General features: G+C 41.9%; 1 protein-coding gene across 11 annotated transcripts in view; it reads right to left on the reverse strand.

Moving 5' to 3' along the window:
- Nucleotides 1–23,571, reverse strand: part of tcf3a (transcription factor 3a) — a 181,176-nt gene that overhangs the window by 94,495 nt on the left and 63,110 nt on the right. For all 11 annotated transcript variants that reach the window (XM_072244557.1, XM_072244556.1, XM_072244562.1 and 8 more), the window contains exons 4-5: nucleotides 14,411–14,487; nucleotides 9,367–9,469 (exon numbers count right to left, since the gene is read on the reverse strand). In XM_072244557.1, the coding sequence (XP_072100658.1) occupies nucleotides 9,367–9,469; nucleotides 14,411–14,487 (180 nt within the window). The remainder of the gene's footprint in view (nucleotides 1–9,366; nucleotides 9,470–14,410; nucleotides 14,488–23,571) is intronic.

Below are 23,571 nucleotides of genomic sequence, written 5' to 3' on the forward strand. Positions count from 1 at the left end.
TGATAAGGAAGTGGCTGAGGCATTGAACGACTATTTTGTGTCTGTCTTCACAGTGGAGGACACATCTAATCTGCCAAAGAAGGATGTTATGGACGAAATGGGAGGTGAGGAGCTCGATAAAATCACTGTCACAAAAGAGATAGTGATGAGCAAATTACAGGGCCTGAAGGCAGCTAAGTCCCCTGGTCCTGATGGGATGCATCCCAGGGTGCTGATGGAATTGGCAGAGGTTATAGTAGACGCGTTAGTAATCATTTATCAAAAATCTCTAGACTCTGGGCAGGTCCCAGCGGATTGGAAGACAGCAAATGTTACGCCACTTTTTAAAAAAGGATGTGGGCAAAAGACGGGCAACTATAGGTCAGTTAGCTTAACATCTGCAGTCGGGAAAATGCTTGAAGCTGTCACTAAGGAAGAAATAGTGAAACATTTAGAAAGGAGTGGTTCCATTAGACAGACGTAGCATGGATTCAGAAAGGGCAGGTCCTGTTTGACAAACTTACTGGAGTTCTTTGAGGATGTAATGAGGAGTGCAGTGGATAGAGGGGAACAGATGAATGCCATATACTTGGATTTCCAGAAGGCATTCGATAAGGTGCTACACAAGAGACTTATAAATAAGATACGGATGCATAGAGTCAGAGGAAGTGTATTGGCATGGACAGTGGATTGGTTAACTGAAAGAAGGCAGAGAGTTGGTATAAATGGGTGTTTCACTGGTTGGCAGTCAGTGGTGAGTGGGGTGACGCAGGGGTTGGTGCTGGGCCTGCAGCTGTTTACCATTTACATTGATGATTTGGAAGAGGGGACTGAGTGTAGCGTACCAAAATTTGCTGATGACACTAAACTGAGTGGAAAAATAATTACACAGAGGATGTGGAGAGACTGCAGAGGGATATAGATAGGTTAAGTGAGTGGGCCAAGGTCTGGCAGATGGAATACAATATTGGTAAATGCAAGACCATCCACTTTGGAAGGAATAATAAATGGTGAAAGATTGCAGCATGCTATTGCGCAGAGGGACTTGGGAGTGCTTGTTCATGAATCGCAAAAAGTTGGCTTGCAGGTACAACAGATTATTAAGACGGCAAACGGAATGTTGGCCTTCATGGCTAGAGGGATTGAATTCAGAGCAGAGAGGTCATGCTGCAACTATACAGGGTACTGGTGAGGCCGCATCTGGAGTACTGTGTGTAGTTCTGGTCTCCGTACTTGCGGAGAAATATACTGGGTATGGAAGCAGTGCAGAGGAGGTTCACCAAGTTGATTCCAGGGATGAAGGGGATAACCTATGAGGAGAGATTGAGTCACCTATACTTTTTGGAATTCAGAAGAATGAGAGGGGATCTTATAGAAACATAAGAAATTTTGAAAGGGATAGATAAGATAGAAGTAGGAAAGTTGTTTCCGTTGGTAGGTGAGACTAGAACTAGGGGACATTGCCTCAAGACTCAGGGAAGAAGATTTAGGGCGGAGATGAGGAGTCCTCCCCCTCCCCCCCCCCCCAAGAGAGTGGTGAAACTGTGGAATTCTCTGCCCAGGGAAACAGTTGAGGCTTCTTCACTAAATATATTTAAGGTACAGTCAGATAGGTTTTTATGTAGTAAGGGAATTAAGGGTTATGGGGAAAAGGCAGGTAGATGGAGCTGAGTTTACAGACAGATCAGCCATGATCTTATTGAATGGCAGGGGAGGCTCGATGGGCTGGATGGCCTACTCCTGCTTCTATTTCTTATGTAAGATCTTCGCATTGCCTATCTCACTACAATTATTTCTGCTACACATTAAAAAAAGGTACTACGAAATAATTTAAAAGCTGTAGCCATAATGGATATGAGGATGTCTGGAGTCCAAGCCTCCGCTCTCAGAGGTCAACGATGTGGACATGGGACGAAAGGCATTGGAAGTCTAAGCCTCTGCTCCACACTCGAAGGGCAGCAATGGGTCTCAGGATCAATGTCCATGCAAGCATGAGGTATGAGCTCAAGCCTGGAGTTTGGGGTCCCATCATCACCTCCACAGCTGGCCCTCTCAACCTGATTCTTCTTTCTCCTAACCTTTGACGCCCTTACTAACTGTTAACCTCCACCTTAAATATACCCAATGACTTGGCCGCCACAGGTTGTCCACCCTCTGGCTCTAGACTCTCCCACTATCAAAGATCAGATTAAACATTAGTTTTAATTGTCAGATGTATATTGCAATATAAAACATTCACTGAAATGCGAGGTTTGCATCTAGAATGAACGGGAGGCAGCTGGCAAATGTCGACACACTTCCGGCATCAACATAGCAATATCTCCAACTGACCAACTCTAACTTGTATGTCTTTGGAATGTAGGTGAAAACTGGAGCACCCAAAGGAAAGTCAAATAGTCACAGAGAGAACATACAAGCTCCCTATACACAGCAGCAGGAACTGAATCCCAATCTTACAGCTGGCACTACAAGTTGTTACACTATTCACCATGCCACCTATCATCTCCAAGTTATTTCTGTCCGGGTTCTTCTCAGGGCCACTTAAGACAAAGGATAAATAATTACCTAGGGTTTTTCCAAAATTAAAACAGAATTATTTTCACCAAATTAAGTCCTGAATAATCAAATCCTCTTGGTATATCCTACCTTTTGCCCAAGGCCATTAATTTAATGCAGTTTGTGGTTACACCAAGCACACAGGAGGATTTATAAACACAGCCATCACAACATAAGCTAACAATCTACTGGAGTACAAGTGCACCACGATAATCAACTTGTGATCTTTACAAGGGGCAGTATTTCAGATTCTATTTGAGTGGTGCCACAACAACAGCTTTGTACTCATCGACAGCAAGACCAAGGAATTGATTGCAAACTTCAGGAAGGGAAAGTCAACTGAACTCTCACGAGGGGTCAACAACAGAAAGGGTGAGCAGTTTCAAGTTGTCATTCAACCATATACATGTAAACCACCAAAAAAAAATCCTCCAGACCATAGTGCACAGTACAGAACATGCAACTCTCTCACACACATACAGTAATATTACAACAAATAATATAAAAAAATAATAAGTGCATTTACCACACACTTCAAGTTCCTGGGTGTCAACATCTCTGCAGATCTGCCCTGGGCCCAGCACATTGATGCAATTACCAAGGCGGCACGTTAGGAGTTTGAGAAGAATTGGTACGTGCAACGGCAAAGACTACAGCAAATTTCTACAGACGTACTCTGGGCAGCATTCTAAGTGGTTGAATCACTGTCTGATATAGAGGGCCCACTGCTCAGGATCAGAAAAAAGTTGCAGAAAGATGCAAGCTCAACCAGCTCCATCAAGGGCACTAGCCTCCCCAGCATCAAGGACATCTTCAACAGACAATGCCTCAAAAAGGCGATATCCATCATCAAGGACATGCTCTCTTTGCATTACCACCATGAGAAAAGGGATACATGAGCATGAAGATATTTTAGGAACAGCTTCTTCCCCTCCACCATAGGATTTCTGAACAGACAATGAATCAACCTATGAACACCACCTTAATATTTTTGCATTACATATTTAATTTAGCGTGGCAGAATGGAGATAAGTCTCTACCAAAGGAGGTGTAAGATGCTCCTTCCCTCTGCTAGCCTGCAGGTCACCCTTGGGTAAGGTGTAGCACTTACTTAGCCCCTCTGATCTGGGTCACGTGAAGCCATGGGAGCAGGTGGTGGACAGTCATATGAGCAACTGATGCATATCACAAGTCCTGGTTACTTGACCACTGACCCCAGTTGAACAATCTCTGAAGAGTATTGATCATCGCCAGGGTCACCCATCTTGTAAAGACACTGCCCCAGAAGGCAATAGCAAACTGCCATAGAAAAATTTGCTAAGAACAATCATGTTCAGAGACCATGATGCAATTTAATGTGGATAAATGTGAAGTTATCCACTTTGGTAGCAAAAATAGGAAAACAGATTATTATCTGAATGGTGGCCGATTAGGAAAAGGGGAGGTGCAACGAGACCTGGGTGTCATTATACACCAGTCATTGAAAGTGGGCATGCAGGTACAGCAGGCTGTGAAAAAGGCAAATGGTATGCTGGCACTTATAGCGAGAGGATTTGAGTACAGGAGCAGGGAGGTACTACTGCAGTTGTACAAGGCCTTGGTGAGACCACACCTGGAGTATTGTGTGCAGTTTTGGTCCCCTAATCTGAGGAAAGACATCCTTGCCATAGAGGGAGTACAAAGAAGGTTCACCAGATTGATTCCTGGGATGGCAGGACTTTCATATGAAGAAAGACTGGATGAACTGGGCTTGTACTCGTTGGAATTTAGAAGATTGAGGGGGGATCTGATTGAAATGTATAAAATCCTAAAGGGATTGGACAGGCTAGATGCAGGAAGATTGTTCCCGATGCTAGGGAAGCCCAGAACAAGGGGTCACAGTTTGAGGATAAAGGGGAAGCCTTTTAGGACCGAGATTAAGAAAAACTTCTTCACACAGAGAGTGGTGAATCTGTGGAATTCTCTGCCACAGGAAACAGTTGAGGCCAGTTCATTGGCTATATTTAAGAGGGAGTTAGATATGGCCCTTGTGGCTACGGGGATCAGGGGGTATGGAGGGAAGGCTGGGCCGGGGTTCTGAGTTGGATGATCAGCCATGATCATAATAAATGGCAGTGCAGGCTCGAAGGGCCGAATGGCCTACTCCTGCACCTATTTTCTATGTTTCTATGTTTACGATCACCTAAGTCATACAACACAGCACATAATGACATAGCTGATGAGATAATTTTTACATGTATTTCTTATTGTCATTTTGTAGTACTTTTATGTATTACACTGTACTGCAGCCACATAAAACAACTTTCACAACATACATCAGTGATAATAAACCTCATTTTGATTGTCCTTCAAGCTTTTTTGCTTTAATTGCAACACTATTTCCTGGAGCTTATTTCGTTTTAATAAGCATTAAAATAAGGCCCAGTACCCAATACAGTATTAGTTGTTCCAAGTTATTTTCTGTAGTGAAATAGCCTTTTCAGCAAGTCCCTGAAGGTGTTAGTATGGAGCATGTGAGGAATTGGTCTCAAAGCGTTTGATTCAGTGGGAAAGTGCCACATTTCCAGCCGGCAATAATAAGTTCCAAAGGAACTCAGAGCAGTGGCTCATTAGGGAAAGCTACAGGGCCTGAAAAAAGGTAGCAGACGCACGTCAGGAGAGGCTAGACTGAAAAGTCACAGCAGAAACCAGATCATAAAACAAAGACAGAGCCCTAATCATAAACACAAGAGATTCTGAAGATACAGGAAATCCAGCACAACACTCGACAGTGTCTATGGAGAAGAATAAACAGTTGACATTTTGGCCGAAAACACTTCACTTGGACTGGAGGGGGGTGGGGTGGGGAAGGGGTACCAGTTTGTAGGTGACAGGTAAAGTCAGGTGAGGGGAAGGTGAGATGAAGTGAGAACCTGGAAACTAATAGGTCAAAGAGGTAAAGTGCTGAAGGAGGAATCTGATAGGGGACAAGAGTGGAGAAAGGGAGGAGGGGCAGCACAGGGAGGTAACGGAGGTGAGGAGAAAAGAAGGGGTGAGAAGGGAGCCAGAACGAAGAACAGAGAGAGAAGAGTGCAGGAAGAGATAAACCTGATTCCAATTCATTTTCATTGAAGCAAAATGTAGAATGGACCTCCCTCTTCAGGGGCAGTTTACAAATAAGGTACCTGGAATGGGGAAGGGGCAAAAACAACATACAAAATAACAGAGCAAGATACTTAGAGTACCTGGCAAAGATCAACATGCATAAAAACACAAGGGATATCAGCACAGCTCAAGAGCTAAAATAGCTACTGTAGTCAGAAAGCAGCTTAGGGCTGTCGAGAGAGAATTTTCATTAGTTATGCTTCGTGTATGATGGCATGGGAGCCAATTCAAGTAGAAAATTGCAAGGATATATACCTCTGAGGAACTTTTCCATGAGAAGCCAACTGCTTTCCCTTCCCTAATTAGAATGCATGTTCATATTCTCGAATTTACAAGGGACAATGTGACTTTGACATGTCCCACGGCATCAAGGATCAAAATTCAAAGTTCAAAGTAAATATATAATTAAAGTGTTTCATACACACACACACGTAAAGCCAGGTCACCATATACTACCGAGATTCATTTACTTGCAGGCATTCACAAAGAAACACAAAAATCAATGAAAAACTGCATAGAAAGATGGACAAAAACACTGAAAAAGACCATAAATGCATGTGCAAATACACGGAAAAAACTAAATATTAATAAACATTGAGAATCCAAATGAAACCCATGTGGTCATGGGGTAATATTAATAAATGTTGAGTCCTTGAAAGTGAGCCCAACAGTTGTGGAATCAGTTCGATGTTAAGGCAAGTCAAGTTTTCCATGCTGGTTTAGGAAACTGATGGTTGAGGGGGATTAATTGTTCCTGAGCCTGGTGGTGTGGGATCTAAGGCTCCTATACTTTAATCTCAATAGCAGCAACGAGAAGAAAGCATGGCCTAGATGGTGGTGCTGGTGACGGTCCTCATGTTGGGAAAAAGTACATCTAGAAGTTTTGTGAGCAGGCATCAAAACGTCACCAGATATCACCAATGCCATCTTGGAATCACTGACGTTCCAGTTAAAAATCAGGATTCTGTTTGAGCAGTCGAAGGATTTGCATAATCAAAAGTACATCAAGTCAGGCTAATCTAGAACTGTACTACATTTATTTATTCAGATACAGCGCAGAATAGGCCCTTCCAGTTTTGCCGCCCAGCAATCCCTGATTTAACCCTGAACAATTTGTAATGACCAATTAACCTACCAACTGTTACAATTTTGGAATGTGGGAGGAAACCGGAGCACCTGGGGGAAACCCACAAGGTCACGGGGAGAATGTACAAAATCATACAGACAGCAGTGGGTTCGGGTACTCTGAAATGTAGTCCTTGTCTACCCGCACTGTAACTTTTACTCTATATTCTGCACTGCATTGTTATCATTTTTTTTAAAAAAAACAAAACTACAAAAGATTATTCACTCACAAAATATACACAATGATCAGAGAATTACAAAACTGTTAACAATGTCAAATTAAAATATGATTTCTATTATCCACAAAGCATTTAATTCCCTGGAGGACTCCTTGTTCTACCTCAATGCTCTGGGTAATGATCTGATCTGTATGAATAGTATGCAATGGTGCAGCAAATAATAAACACAAGGGATTCTGCAGATGCTGGAAATCTTGAGTAACACAAAATGCTGGAGGAACTCAGCAGGTCAGGCAGCATCAATGGAGAGGTAAGGAGTTGACCTTTTAGGCCAAGACACTTCATCGGGACTGGAAGGGTTCTGCCATCTTTCTTTCTGGTCTTGATGAAGGGTCTCAGTCCAAAATGACAATTCCTTACTCTTTTCCATAGATGCTGCCTGACTTGCTGAGTTCCTCCAGCACTGTATTGAACAGTATCCAAGACTGTACCCCTGGATATGTGACAGTAATAATCCAATTTCTTAATTACAGGGTCACCTCCTTATTTTAGAAGAATTCTTAAGGTCTTAGCCTCAAACCGCAAGAGCCAACTTTTCTTCGAGCACTGGAAAGCCTAGACAGGAGAACTGTAGATTTGGATTCTAGAAAATATATTTTCCACCACCTTCGAAGTTTACCAGTTCCTTGGGATTGGCATAGGAGGGAAGTCTTTTTGACAAATCTCCGCTACTCATACCTGGAATGTATTTCATCAAACCCCGGGCCTATTTCTTCAGTTCTCAATACATGGGATTGGCTACACTGCAAGTGTGTAGGTACAGCTTTAGATAGTGGATACCCCCTGAAGCTGTATCTAGTTAAAGTACTACAGCTCAGAAACAGGCCATTTTGCCCATCTAGCCTGCTTCCCGCCCGAGTCCCATCCACTCACATCTGGACCATATTCTTCCATACCCCTCACATCTATATACCCATCCAAACTTTCCTTAAGTATTTCAGTTGAACCTGTATCCACTACTTCTGAGGGAATCTGTGGAGAGGAATAAACAGTTAATGTTTGTTCCTCTCCACAGATGCTGCATGACCTACTGAATTCCTCCAGCATTTGCGTGTGTTACTCAGAACAGAAGGACTTCCCTTTAGAACAGGGAGGAGGAGGAATTTCTTTAGCCAAAAGCTAATGATTCTGTAAAATCCACTGCCACAGATGGCTGTGGAGGCCAAGTCGCTGGATATATTTAAAATGGAGGCTGATAGGCACTAAATTATTAAGGTCATCAAAGGTGATGGGGAGAAGGCAGGAGAATAGGGCTCAGAGGGAAAATAAATCAGCCATGATGGAATGGGGGAGCAGACTCAATGGGCCAAATGGCCTAATTCTACTCCTAGGTCTAATGGTGTTCAGGTTCTCCTTAAATTTTTTTAATAAAATAGTCTGAGACTATGGCATAGGAATTCTAATTCAACGTCAAATGGGCCTTAAAAGTGGTGGCATACTGGACATGTCTGTGCAAGGACATAGGGAGCCCCAAGTTCACTTCCCACAAACCTAAAAAAAAAAAGTGATCTTCCCAAAATCTCTTGGGAAACAGAATTTTGTATTATGATCATACACAGTGGTTCAGTTACAGGGGATATGCACTGTTCAAATATCACCACCCGGGAACTTCCTAAGCCTTACTGTTTTTTAAAGACTTAATAGCACAGTTCTAGTGATTTATCTACAGAAGGTTGTGTCTCAATATGTGGATACTTTATAAAAATCTGAATGATTATGAGCTGCTTAAACAATCTCTTTCGCCGGAAGTTATGCCTATTGCTGCACACTTCAGGCTAGACAAACCAGGAGGCATAAGCTGGCGGAATGTCAAGGCAGAAACAAATCCTTTAAGGCTTCTGTAAATACCAAATGCTTCTGGCTTTTGACTTGCCTACAGGTCACTACCTCAGGCTTAGAGCCTGAAGATGCTATCTTTGTAGTGCGTGGACCACAACATTAATTTCCAACTCCTTAGCCAAAAAATCAAGATTGTTGATCTCCTTAGGAAAGCTGACCCACCATTCTGTTCCAAAATCAGCACCCACACTTTAACCACACAGTAGCTGCCCTTTCTCCACTGCTCTACCCATTGCATTCCAGTTTCTACCAACAGATTAAATGATTAATTTATTTAAAATGTAATTAAAATGGTTGATCCCAACCACCTGCCAATGAGAGCTGCAGTTATTGGAACATTTTATTTTGTGATGGCAAAGTCTGTGCTCAATCATGGAGGGGGAAAAAAAACTCAAAAGTTCTATAGCAATAACACCACACCCCAGAAATTTGAATAAGTTTCTCTTTCAGAAAATTTAGGAAGTAAAGATCACTTCATTCTCACCAACGAGACCGGAGTTTATGAAGGATGACGAAGAAAGGCCCTCACTCGATGACAACTCTCTGTTCGGTGTATGATCGCTGTAGTGGGAACCCTCACCATAGCTCTGTTTAAAAAGGGAAAGAAAGATAACAGGATTGGAAAACATACATGGCAGTGAAGGGTTTCAAAGCTGTAAACCCAAAACACATTCCAAGTTTTAAAAAGCATTGGCATCCAGGAACAAGTGTCTCAGTCCAAAATGCTTACTTTATTCCTTTCATTGATGCTGCCTGACCTGCTGAGTTCCTCCAGCATTTGGTCTGTGTAACTTTGGATTTCTAGCATCTGCAGAACCTCCTGTAGTTACAAACTTCTGTGCCAGTCTTTTAATAAAAAAATATTTTTCTCTTTCCCTAGCAGAACAATGCAGAAGCAGACAAGGGAGAAATTACAGGCTGGAATCTGCGATATGCTGGAGGAACTCAGTGGGTCAAGCAGCATCTGTAGGAAGAAAGGAGCTGTCAGCATTTTGCATACAAACCCAGGAGGGTGCAGTTACCTTCCTCAAGCAGTGAGGCTGATCAACACCTCCCCCCAACCACTAACCCATCCTTTCACACCCCCAACCACCACTACTTGATAATTTCCTGTCAGTTCACTCCTATGTAGAGGCACTCCTGTACCTAACCTCACGTTATGAACACACAATCAAGGTATAAGCACTACATTATGTATTTATATTTATTGCATTTTTAAAATTATTGTTGTGTTCCTTTTCTGTTTTTTTTTGCACTGCATCAGATCCAGAGTAATAATTATTTTCTTCTCCTTTAGACTTGCTTTAGAAATGACATTAAACAATATCAAATTTTAGACAAATCTTAAATCTTAGACAAACTTAAATCGTAAACAATGTTAAACAGTGTCCTGACACAGGGTTTCAATTCAAAACATCAATAAATTCCTTTCCTCCAACAGTTGCTGCTCGAACTGCTGAGTTCTTCCAGCAGACCCAGTGCACTAAGACTGAATGCTTTTAGGTAAAACCCCCACCAGATACAAAATCCATACTTTATTCTTGCTGTTGTATCGGGAAAGAGTTACAGTAGCCTCAGAACCCACATCATCACGTTCTGGAAGCTATTACCTCTCAACCATCAGACTCCTGGACCAGAGGGGATAACGTCATTCAACTTCCCTCACCCCAAAATTAAACTATTTCACAATGTATGGACTCCATCTCATGTACCCGATATGTATTGCTTATTTATTATTTTTTTTTTGTATTTGCATAGTTTGCACGTTGATTGTTCGTCTTGGCTACAGTTCTTCATTGATTCTGTTGTGTTTCTTTGTACTTACTGTGAATGCTCATAAGAAAATGAATCTCAGGGGTTGTATATAGTGACATATCTGTTAATAATAAATTTACTTTGAACTTCTGAACATTGATCCCAAGTCACAGCATAGAAAGGTGTACTTCAATCTGGGCAACGTTCGAATTAAGAATTTCCAATGGCAGTATGGGTGCTACGGTAGCGTAGTGGTTAGCATATGCCATTAGAGCTCAGGGTATTGAAGTTCAGAGCTCAAATGCAGCGTGGCTCGAAGGGCTGGAAAGGCCTATTCCATTCTGTCTCTCTAAATAAATTAAATAAAATAAAAAACCTTGAACGTTGATGCTGGCTTACATCTGGTAAGAGGTGAACAGGTCCTGATCAATGATCAACTTTATTCACCATATACAATTACACATATTAGGAATTTATAATTATACTTAGTTGTAGAGCACTTTTCATACAAATGTAGATCAAACTGCTTTACAGTAGGATAAAGCACAAACATGAAAATAAAAAATAAGCATGAAAGTTTCCTCTGGTCTTCAGCCAAAAATGCCCCAGTGATTACTCATCTCCACAGATGCCTGATCTGCTGAGTTCCTCCAGTATGTATAACCCAAATGTTTGTTTAGATTGAAACAGTTACATCTACTCTTCTGATTAAGACGACATTCTCAAAGTTCAATGTAAATTTATCAAAGTAAATATGTCACCAAATACTACCCAGATTCATCTTTTTGCAGACGTTCACAATAGAACAAAAATCCAATAGATGCAATGAATAACTATAAAGACTGACAACCAGCACACAAAAGAAACTACAAATGTAAAAATAATAAACAACTAACTAAATAATACTACAAACATGAGTCACAGAGTCCTTGAAAGTGAGCCCATAGGTTATGGAACCAGTTCAGAGTTGTGTTGAGTGGAGTTATTCATGCTGGTTCAGGAGCCTGATGGTTGAGCAGTAATAACTGTTTCTGAACCTGCTGGTGTGTGCCCTGAGACTCCTGTACCTCCTTCCTGATGCAACAAGAGAGCAAAGAGTAGATGGTGGGGATCCCTGATGATAGATTTTGCTTTCTTGCTACAGAGCTCAGTACAAAAGTGCTCAACGGCGATGAGGGCTCTACCTGTGATGGACTGGGTTGTATCCACAACTTTTTTTGTGGGATTTTCCGTTCCTGGGCATTTGTGTTTCTATACCCGGCCGTGATGCAACTAGTCAGTGTACTCACCATTCTTCCATTCTATTACATACTAGATGTTTCTAAGCATTACATACACTCCATGGCCACTTTATTAGGTACAGAAGCAGGTCTACTGCTGCTTCTGTAACCCATCCACATCAAGGTTCAACGCTTGTGCATTCAGAGATGTGCCTCTGAACATCAATGTTCTGTAATGTGGGGTTATATAAGTTACTGTCGCCTTCCTGTCAGCTTAACGAGATCTCTCTCATTAACAAGGCATTTTCACCCACAGAACTGCCGCTCACTGGATGTTTATGTTTTGTTTTTCACACCATTCTTTGTAAACTCTAGGGACTGTTGTGTGTGAAAAATCAAAGGAGATCAGCAATCTGAGACCAATCATCCCACGGTCAAAATCACACAGATCACATTTCTTCCCGAGTCTGATGTTTGGGTTGAAAAACAACTGAACCTCTTGACCATGTCTGCATGATTTTATGCATTGAGTTGCTGCCACATGATTGGCTGATTGCATATTTGCATTAACGAGGAACTGTACAGGTGTAACTAATAAAGTGGCCACTGAGTTATGTGTATATTACACACTACATATTATATACTATTACATTCATTTAGCAAGTAATATTGCACTTTTGGAATATAGTCTTTTTTTCTTTACTACAACGAATACTGTCAATTAAATTTCTTCTAGCAGATGCTGGAGGAACTCAGTGGGTCGATCAGCATCTGTGACGGTGGTGGTGGTGGGGGGGCGGGCAGACGCAGTGGAAGGAAGACAAAGAAATGTTAACATTTCAGGTCATGACCCTGGATTATGACAGAGTTTTTAAAAAGGAAACATGGGAACAACAGCTCCTGCAAGTCAGATGCCAAAGCACTGGGAGTTTCAACCAAAAAGTGATCATCAGATAATTGGATGCTAATTCCTTTGCACACATGATAAAATTGGACGACACGACAGTATAGCAGTTAGCATGGTACTTTATAGCACCAGCAATCACTAATTAGGGTTCAATTCCTGCTGCTTTCTGTAAGGAGTTTTCATGTTCTCCCTGTGACCACCTGGGTTTCCTCCAAGTGCTCTGGTGTCATCCCACATTCCAAAGGTGTGCAGGTCAGGGCTAGTGAGTAGCGTGCATTCTATATTGACGTGGTGATACTTGCGGTTGCCCAACACAAACCTTCCTGATTTGACTTAAATGACAAGTTTCACTGTGTTTCGATGTTTATATGACAAATAATCCTGATCTACTCTTCTCTGATTTTCATTTTGGAACAAGTGAAAAATTAAGCAGTGAGCCAGATTGAAAAGACTAGGGTATCGGGACTGGAAGCAAGGGAAGAGCCGGTGTTCAGCTTGCTGCCCCACAAGGTTTACTTGTCTCTGTGCTGAACTGAGGCCGTGGCCTGCAACTAATGGGATCTTAGACTGGCGCGGCAATGAATGGGCCCCACGGCTGAGGACTCAGTCTCAGGATCAGGACCAAACCTTTTTGGATGGTAGCTACAGAAATAATACAAAGGTGCAACTACTGGAAATCTAAAATGAAATGACATGCAAGAAACACTCAGCAGGCCAGACACATTATCAACCTGATGATGGATCCTTGACCGGGAACATCACTCTATTTCACATGTCACAGACACTGGAATCCCCAGTCATTCAGGCAGTTGAATGAAAAAACAGTGCATCTCTGTGCTGTAACCTGGATGAAATAGGGTATTTTCTGACTTTAAAAAAACACTCTGGGTAGATTATTCAGTTCAACTCGTGTTTGTGTATGTAACGCTCTGTAACATTTCACTTGCTAAAGTAATGGCCTCTCTGCAATGTTTCACTGCTAAGGTAATGGTTTCTCTGTAGCAGCAATGTTTGGGTTATGACTAGAGATACAGTCACAGGATCTTTGGAATGTATGTTAGCCAACGAGAGGCATGTTGCTCTTTCTTGTGGGTCTGGGAGCAGGGATTTCGCGGCCTTTTGTTGCCGAGAGATGAAGAGAGAAGATGCAAGCGGAGAGAGTTGGTAGACCGCCGGATGGAGTGAACTACGACCGAGGGTTCGAAGGTTGGCGGCACTCAGAGGTCGATGGGAAACGACTGGATGGAATCGTGAGCTCCGTGTACATTAGACTGTTTCATTAAAATGGGCCCTTTTTTCTTATTTTCTTTACTAACCCTATAGTCAGATTAAGATTTATAAAGTTCACTCTTTTAATTGCATATGGTATACTGTCTGATACTTTGTGGTTCGGATTTGTAACCTGGTCACAGCACATAGCATCCACACAAATGAGATTTCTCAGCGTGGCTGGGCCAGAGGTTGTCTTCCCCTAGACAAAGATGTGCTGGCCAAACCCAAGGGCTACATGTAGAACTGGCACAGAGAGCATTAGTGATGATTAAGGACAACTGATAAGGAAGATTCAGACAGAAATGGGCCCTTTGGCTCAATTCTCAACTTCTCTGCCCACCAACAGTAAGAAGGGAAAAGCAAAGCAAACTTACTCTTGGTTGTTCGTAGGTTGGACTACTGCCCTGTCCACTTCCTGCCCATGGGCCAGCCCCTGTTCGCTCGTCCAGGCCTGAAGGGTTTTAAAAAAAGATTTAATCAGTAGGATATTTAAACAAAATAAAATGCTTCTAAATCACCAAACGTGGAAGAGAAAATAATTTATAAACAAGAGATTCTGCAGATGCTTGAAATCCAGAGTAACAGGTACAAAGTGCAGGAACTCAGGCCAGACATCTATGGAGAGGAATAGTCTTCAGGCTGAGACTCTTCATTGGGACTGTAGTCCTGATGAAGGGTTGCAGCTTGAAACTTAACTGTTTATTTCTAAAGAAAGCAATTTAGCTTGATGAGGAGTCTGTACTAATTCTCTACAATTCTCTAGTTCTCACCACCCTGCCCTTCAAATTAAAAACAGAATTAGTTAATCATTTGGTGAACCTGCTGAATGCAATTGCGGCGATTTTTGATTCCAACAGCATTTTCCTGTTTTCTGTGTCCCTTGATACTCTCTGCGCCTAGAAATACATGACTTACCCCTCTACTGCCCCCTCTGTGGTAATAAATTCTAACAGGTCACCATCCTCCCTTCTCACGCACCCCCCATGCCCCAATATTGGCCATGGGGTTCATACCACCAATGTCTCAGAATCATAATGAGCATAATTCCAAAGAGTTCAGTTGGAACTGACCCCCCACCACCAATTAAACCACAACCACTCAAGTGTCAAAAATGACCCCCCCCCCCCACTTATTAACAGATTCACACAGTCTAATACTGCATGCATCAGCTACCTGCATCGTAGGCAGTATAAAATCTGTCACGGAAAACAAATTTATTTTGAGGAATTCATTGCAACAACCTGGCAATCAGAATCAACTTTATTATCACTAACATAATTCAATGTCATGAAAATTATTTTGTGGCAGCAGTACAGTGCAATGCATAAAATAAATTATATTAAGACACACACACACACACACAGTAGTCAGAATCAAAATCAGGTTTAAGATCACTAGCATGTGGCATAAAACTTGTTGTTTTGCAGCAGCAGTACGGTGCAATACAGAACTTTAAAAAACTACAAAATTACAATTTTATTGATACATATAATTCTCTCATTATATATAATTAATGCAAAAAGAGCAAAATAATGAGGTACAGTACATAGGTTCATTGTCCATTCAGAAATCTGATGGCACGAGATAGCAATGAGATAAGGGCATGTCCTGGGCGATTTGGGGGGGGGGTCCTTAATGATGGATGCAGCCTTTCAAAAAAAAAAGCTTTGCATAAGTGTGAACAAATGGCCATTCAGAAATCTGATGGCAGAGGGGAAGAAGCCATTGCTAAAATGTTGACTGTCTTGAGGCTCCTCTGCCTCCTCTCTGAGATCAACATGCTTTTCCTCAAAGGGATGGGTGTATTTGCATTCTACCACATCAGTACGTTTTGGATCATAACAAGTGTCTGATTAGAATTTGGGGGGGGGGGGGGGGTGCAGGGAATCCTTCATAAGGTGGCACTGTAACAGTCACTTACAGCGCCGGCAATCACTGATTACAATTTGATTGAGAGAACACATGCTGTCATGGGAGAATGCCCAAATTCTTTACAAATAGCAGTAGGAATAGAATCCCGTGTCCTGGGCACCAAGTAATGTAGTGGTTAGCACAGTACAGGTGACCTAGATTCATTTCCTGCCACTATCTGTAAGGAGTTTGTACGTTCTCACGACCACATGAGTTTTTCCTCCCACAGTCCAAATATGTACTGGTTGGTAGGTTAACTGGTTATTGTAAATTGTCCTGTGATTAGGTGGCATACCTCCATCGTTACTGACCCCCATCACTCAGGATATGCCCTCTTCTCATTACTACCATCAAGGTGGTGGTACAGGTGCCTGAAAACACAATGTTTAGGAACAGCTTCTTCCCCACTGCCATCAGATTTCTGGATAGACAATGAACCCATGAACACTACCTCAATTCCCCCCCCCCCGCCCTTTTACACTATTTAATTTTTAATTGTCCCCGCTTTTCGAATGTTCGCTTTATGAAACCTAGCTGTTACGAAAGACCTACATTAGTTATCTGTTTTCACTAACAGAAGGTGTTTTCACTGTTACAAAAAAAGGCAGCGCATGAAAAAAAAGCAGCGCGCGCCCCGAACAGCCGCTCCTCCCCCGGATTCAGAACTGCATTCTCACCGGCATTGCTCAAACACGTGCCTGTGAGTAGCCGTTTGCAAATGAGTTCTAAGGCATCGGAAAAGCCTAAAAGAGCTCGTAAGGGTGTTACACTTAGCATAAAACTAAACATAATTAAGCGTTTCGATCATGATGAACGAAATAAGGACAAAGTGAGTTTGGCTTGTGGAAGCTGATGAAGATGATGTTGAAGAGGTTTTGGTATCCCATGACTAAGAACTGATAGATGAAGAGCTGATGCAATTGGAAGAGGAACGGATAACAATTGAAACCGAATGCAGTAGCGAACAGACCAAAAGTGAAGTCGTCCAGGAACTGAACGTGAAGCAACTGCGTGAGATTTTCGCTGCAATGATTGCAGAAAAGCACAACTTTAATTTTGAAAGGGTACATTGGTTTAGGGCATATTTTCAGGATGGTTTGAGTGCTTACAAAGATCTGTATGATAGAAAAATGTGCGAGGCTGAGCAGTCAAGCATACTGTCGTTTTCAAGCCTTCCACATCAGCCACAGCAGACGACGAACCTCGACCTTCGACATCAAGGCAGGCAGACATAGAAGATGACCTGCCTGCCCTGATGGAAACAGACGACACGATGACACTCCAGTGTCCCAACACACCCAACCCTCGGGCCGCGGAGAATGCAGTAGCTGGGACGCACCCAGCACATCTTTAAGAAAAAAGCCAAAATAAAGAAGCTAATTAATTAGGTGCTGCCCGGCACGTAAATGTCGGCCCAGATCAGAGGCGATTGCCGACTGCATCACCTCTGATCTGGGCCGACATTTACTTCAGATGGTGGGGGAAACCTGTATACTTACTGTAATTCATAGTATATATTCTGTATTGCAATACCCTACTGTTACAAACCAACACATTTCACAACATATGCTAGTGATGAATCTGATTTTAAATTGTGTCTCTATCTGGATTCCTACACAAAGATTTGGTATCTCATTAACTGAAACACAGTAATACAATTTGTTTTGTAAAGCAAGGCACCACTCACTATGTTCTGGCCGCATTTCTCAGACGTTTTTTGTGGGTTTGATGTTGATTCATTGTACTGTACCAAAGCTCAAAAATAAAGGCATTTCCAGACCGGAACAAAAAGAAAAGTAATGCACAAAAAGGCCAGTTCATGAAGCTTACAGCAGCATCCAACATCTGTTCTGTGTACATTTCAGAAGTATCTCCATGCCTGAGCAAGTTTAGTCCCTCCATATTCTGGCAGAACTGTTTCACCAATTTTTACATTAACTGGCTGGATATGATCATTTTTTAAACACAAGATTCTGTAGATGCTGGAAATCTAACCCAATATACACAGAATGCTGGAGGGACTCAGGTCAGGCAGCATCTGTGGAAATGAATGAACATTTCACGTATCAAGCCGAGACCCTTCATCATTGAGACCTGTAGTATTGTGCAAAAATCTGAGGCACACATATATAGCTACGGTGCCCAAGACACTTGCACAGAGCTGTAGTAATTGTATGTATTGCACTGTACTGCTGCTGTAGCAAAAAAAAATCATGACATATGTGAGTGATGATAAAACTTGATTTTGGTATGGGAAGAGCAAGAAGCTGGCACGTAAATGGGAGAAAGGCAGGCCAAGTAAAGCGTGAACAAGGCTGGGCAAGTGGGTGACTGGTCTATCAAAAGAAAGCACATGTATAATGAATCACTGGCAAGTGTTATCAATGTACACAGTAAAGGTTTGGAGTGGGTCAGCTTACTAGGAAATGGTAACCACAACACATGCTATTAATTTTAACTCAAATTGAAATCAGCTTATACCAAGTATCAAAACACTAAAATGTTATTTCTGGAGATTCTTGATAAAACTATGAACATTTTACGCATTAGTACCTGGCAGACCATTCATGAGCTTTTAATCTTACAGTATGCAACAATCTGACGGTAATGTGCCCACGTTTGAACTGTTTCCCATCTCATTGCTACCATCGGAAAGGAGATGCAGGAGCCTGAAGACATACTCAGCATTTTAAGGAACAGCCTCTTCCCCTCTGCCATCAGATTTCTGAATGGACAATGAACTCACAGACACTACCTCACTATCTTAGAAGACGAATTTCTCTAGCCAGAGGGTGATGAATTTGTGGAATTCATTGCCACAGGCAGCTTTGGAGGCCAAGTCCTTGGGTATATTTAAAGAGGAGTTTGATCGGTTGTTCATTAGTAAGGTGTCAAAGGTTATGGGGAGAAGATGGCAAAAAAAGGGGTGGGGTTGATAAATCAGCCGTGATGGAATGACAAAATAGTCTTAATGGGTCTGATTCAGCTATGTCTAATGGTCTTATTTATTCCCATTTTTGCACTAATTTTTATACATTTATTATAATATTTTTAATGTATTGCACTGTATTGCTACCGCAAAACAAAGTGATAGCAAACCAGTTTCTAAAAGTGTATGAGATTTAACAAGAGTAAGCAACCTTGAGGTACCACAATAAAAAAAGTGTTCTGCAGTTTAATCTTCCCTCATCTCCCACGGATGATTCTCTTGCTTCAAGAAAGTGGGTAAAAAAAATCTCTACCAACCCCAGTAACGTTCCCTTTTCTAAACATCACCTCCACCAGGTAGAAGATACAAAAGCTTGAACAACATTCGGTATTTTAAAGAAAAAATAGATTTATATGTCACCGTACATCAAAGCATTCATTGAAATGTGTTATTTGTGTCAAATCTAATCAGTGAAGGGTGGGCTGTGGGCAGCTCACTAGTATCACCCCACTGCAGGTGCCAACATAGTGTACCTACCACTCACTAACCCTGACTGTAAGCCTTTGGAATGTGGGAGGAAATCAGAGCATCTGGAGGAAATCCACACAGTCATGGAGAGAGCATACAAACTCTTTGCAGATAGCGACAAGAATTGAAGCCCAACTGGCGATTGCTGGCATTGTAAAGCTATGTGCTAACCATTATGCCACCGTGCCGGTACTTGTGACAAAAATAAAACATTTCCAATCCAGTCAATCGGCTTGAACTTGGAAATTTCATGAGTTACACGTTTTTTAATTATTGAGGTACAATGCAGAATGCCATGCCATGCTGCCCAGCAACCAATTTAACCCTAACCTAATTACAGGAGAACTGATAATGATTAACCTATCAACAAGTACGTCTTTGGACCGTGGCAGGAAACAGGAGCATCCAAGTCGTTGGCCCTATAATACATTGTGCTAACTGTTATGCTCCCGTGCCACCCTTCGTCTTGGAGAACTCTGCAGGTCAGGCAGCTACAGAAAGTCTTCTCGGTGAAAAGACTTCAGCGTACAGCCTTTTTCAGCCAATTAACTATTTCTGTTCAATTGTTATCATCATTCTAACATAGGGAACATGGCAACAATTTGTATAAGCATTTGTTTAACCCAAAGTATCAAATAGCTACCAACCACTCCTAATGTCCACCTACATAATGAATCTGGTACATCAATATCAACTTGGAGCAAGGTTAAAGTCCAAAGATAAAATACCTGCTTGTGACATTTACTGAACAAGACTGAATTCACTGAAGGTTATGACAGTATGGTAGACAGAGAGCAAGATCTTTTAAGTCTATTTGAGCACTAAATGCAGGCACAATGGCTCTTAGCTTCAAGTGAACGGGAGATTAAACATGCCAGGGTATTATAAACGCAAGAGATTCTGCAGATGATGGAAATCCTGAGTAACACACAATACTGTAGGAATTCAGTAGATCAGGCAGCATCTATGGAGAGAAATAAACAGCTAACGATTTGGTCTTGGCTCAAAACATTGACTCTTTTATTTCTTTCTAGATGCTGCCTGACTGGCTGAGTTCCTCCGGCATTTTCTCTCTATTACTTTAAACAAGCCAGGGTATGTTTTCCAACGGATTTCAGAAATAGATTGGCCTCAGTTCACTGAAAGATCTGAAAATTAACAGGAAACATCAATATTACAAGACTTAGGATTTTTTTTTACCATAATCACATTAGGAAACTTTCCATAATGCAATATCTAAATCCACAAGTATAAACAATTAGCCTGCAGCAATAAAGAATACACATTGCAGTGAAGATTTTTGGAATGCAACTGCACTCAAAAGTCCACAACAAGCCTGGCCGTAGCGGTAGAAGGTTTAAATCTATGCTGTTCAATCAAGGCAAACAAGAAAGCAAAATGTTATTAATATTCAACAGATAAGGGGGCATCTGTGGAGAATAGTTTACATCAGGGCAATGGCCTTTCATCACCCTATCACTTAGCCTTGGGGAGGCAAGTCTCAGTGAGAAAGCAGTACAGGTCCTCAAACATGGGCTCAGTCTACGTTAACCTTACCTTCAGTTTGCTGATGCAGTCAGTGCTTTGTCTTAAGACCAGAAGACATAGTTGTAGAGCCAGGCCACTTGGCACATCAAGTCTACTTCACCATTCAATCATGGCTGATTTATCTTCTCCCCCATCCCCACTCTCCTCAATGTTTGACGCCCTGACTAATCAAGAAATAATCAAATATATACACTCCATGACTTGGCTTCCAGAGCCATCTGTGGCAATGAATTCCACAGACACTATCCTCTGGCTAAAGAAATTTCTCCTAATCTCGGTTCTAAATGGACATCCTTCTAGGACATGGACTCTGCTCCTATCATCTGCTGTTGGAAAGATCCTCTCCATGTCCACTTTATATATTTTTTTAGAGATACAGTGCAGGACAGGCATTTCCGGCCCACTGAGGTGCGTTGCCCAGTAACCCAACAATTAACATTAGGTAGTTACAGCTCTCGGCTGGGGGCCGTGGTCAGCGACTTGGGCCGGCTCTCCCACCGGACTTAGTCTGGTGAGGAGGGTGTGAGGACACCCAGCAGGACTGAAAAAAACAAGACCTGACAAAGGGCAGGTGAGCTCTTTGTGAGCCAACGGCCATCTTCCGTGGAAGAGATTACAGCCTCACCATGTATCTATGAATCGTACGCTAGGCACCTAGTTAGAAGAGACATGATGAACTTGGGTGCTGCACCACGTGCCTGGACCTGCCCAAGGCCTCCGCCTAAGGAAGGGCCCAGCTTGAAGAAGCAGCTGCAGCTGGAGGCCGACATGGCCTCAGGCTCGAGTTCAGCAGCGGGCGGTGCCAAGGCGGCCAGCGAGAACAAACTGGAGGAAGAGGTTGTACTCGGTTGCAAGATCGAAGAAGATGGAGGTGCATAGCCGCCAACCCCGGATTCGGGACGGCAGCCACTGACGGACTGAGTTACAGCTCTGCCACCTGTCCCACACCACCCTCGCCATTCCTAACACCCTTTGCTCCTGCCAGATTTACAAACTCACTCTGCTGCACGTTGACAAATAAAGGATTGTGCAAAAGCTTTAGCCACCCTAGCCATATATGTGCCCAAGACTTTTTACACAGTACTGTATAAATCTAAATTTAACAATCTTCCTTGCTCTGAAACTAAAATCAGCCATGATGGAATGATAAAGCAGACTCGATGGGCCAAAAGCCCTAATTCTGCTTCTATATCTTATGGTCTTATGAAAAGGCTTCATTCTGGATCCCAACAATCCGTGTTTTGCCATAATATCAGCTATGACACTTACAAGATCAGCTTTATTTATCACACGTACATAGAAACATATCGTTTATATTAACAACCAACACAATTCAAACAGAAGTGAATTAGATACTTATTCAGTAATAGTTATTACCCAGGTTAACAACAGATTAGAGGAACAGAAATTCATCTGTTACAGAATCATCCACAATCTACAGGCCCAGCTAACAGGCAAATGGAATCACCTCATTAACCATTCAAACTAAACTCCAGAGGCAAGAGGGAAATTATTTTGACTAGTACTGCTCCACCACTTTGTGCTGAGAATGTTTAACATTTCAATACATCTTCGCACAAGTACTTGCCAACTGCATCATAAATGACAGACTAATATTTTGAAGCCTTTAAAAATAATCTTCCCACACAATATCATATTGAATAAGTGGGAAATGAAAAAAATTTTCCTTCAGTATTAGAAAAAACACTTCAGTTTTTGTGTTTGCTCTCTGGTTTGCTAACAAGTCACAAAGTTGTTGCCAAGTTCAATCCCTGGCAACTGGTTGTAGCAATTGCAAATCAGCACTGATGTTTAAGTGATCAGATTCCAGTTGCTAGTGGTTTCTGGGGAAATATGTCTGTGGGTATTGGGCAATGTCACAAATCGGTTTCAGAATAGTAACATATTACATTGATGACAGAAATATTCATATTTCCCAAATTAGCAACACTCAAAATCTGGTATAGAAACACACTAATACTGGAGAACTTCAAAACCAATAGGTTTTGGCAGCAACAAATACAGGATACTTTGCTCCTGATCCACGTTGTGGGCAGCACTGTAGCATTGTAGTGATTAGAGTAATGCTTTACAGTGCCAACAATCGTGATTGGGGTTCAATTCCTGCTGCTGTCCGTAAAGAGACTGTATTCTTCCCAGGATTGCACGAGTTTCCCCGCGGTGCTCCGGTTTCCTCCTACATTCCAAAGGCACAATGGATTAGGTTTAGTAAGTTGGGCACGCTATGTTGGTGCTGGAAGCATGGTGACACTTGTGGGTTATCCAGCCCCATCCTCACTGATATGATCTGACACTTGTATGGATAAATAGCAAAAGGGTCAAACGTAAACAGATGGCTTTATTGGGGGCAGAAAATGGCATTTGATCCATGCCAGTGCAAACCCATCAGTACTGCAGCATTGAAAAGTCTCAGGTGGTGTAGTAATGAAAAAAATCATACAAACAAAATTATGGAAAATTAGTGTTAGACTAACAATCAACATTCCCCTTTAAGTTTTTTTTTTAAAAAATAGCTCCGTGATGCAAACACTGCTCTGAACAGGATTTTTTTTTAAAAAAAACATGGCTTGAAAACTGCAGTACTTTAATAAAACATTA

This window comes from Mobula birostris, chromosome 26 (genome assembly GCF_030028105.1).
Source record: "Mobula birostris isolate sMobBir1 chromosome 26, sMobBir1.hap1, whole genome shotgun sequence".
In the NCBI taxonomy this organism is placed as follows: Eukaryota; Metazoa; Chordata; class Chondrichthyes; order Myliobatiformes; family Myliobatidae; genus Mobula; species Mobula birostris.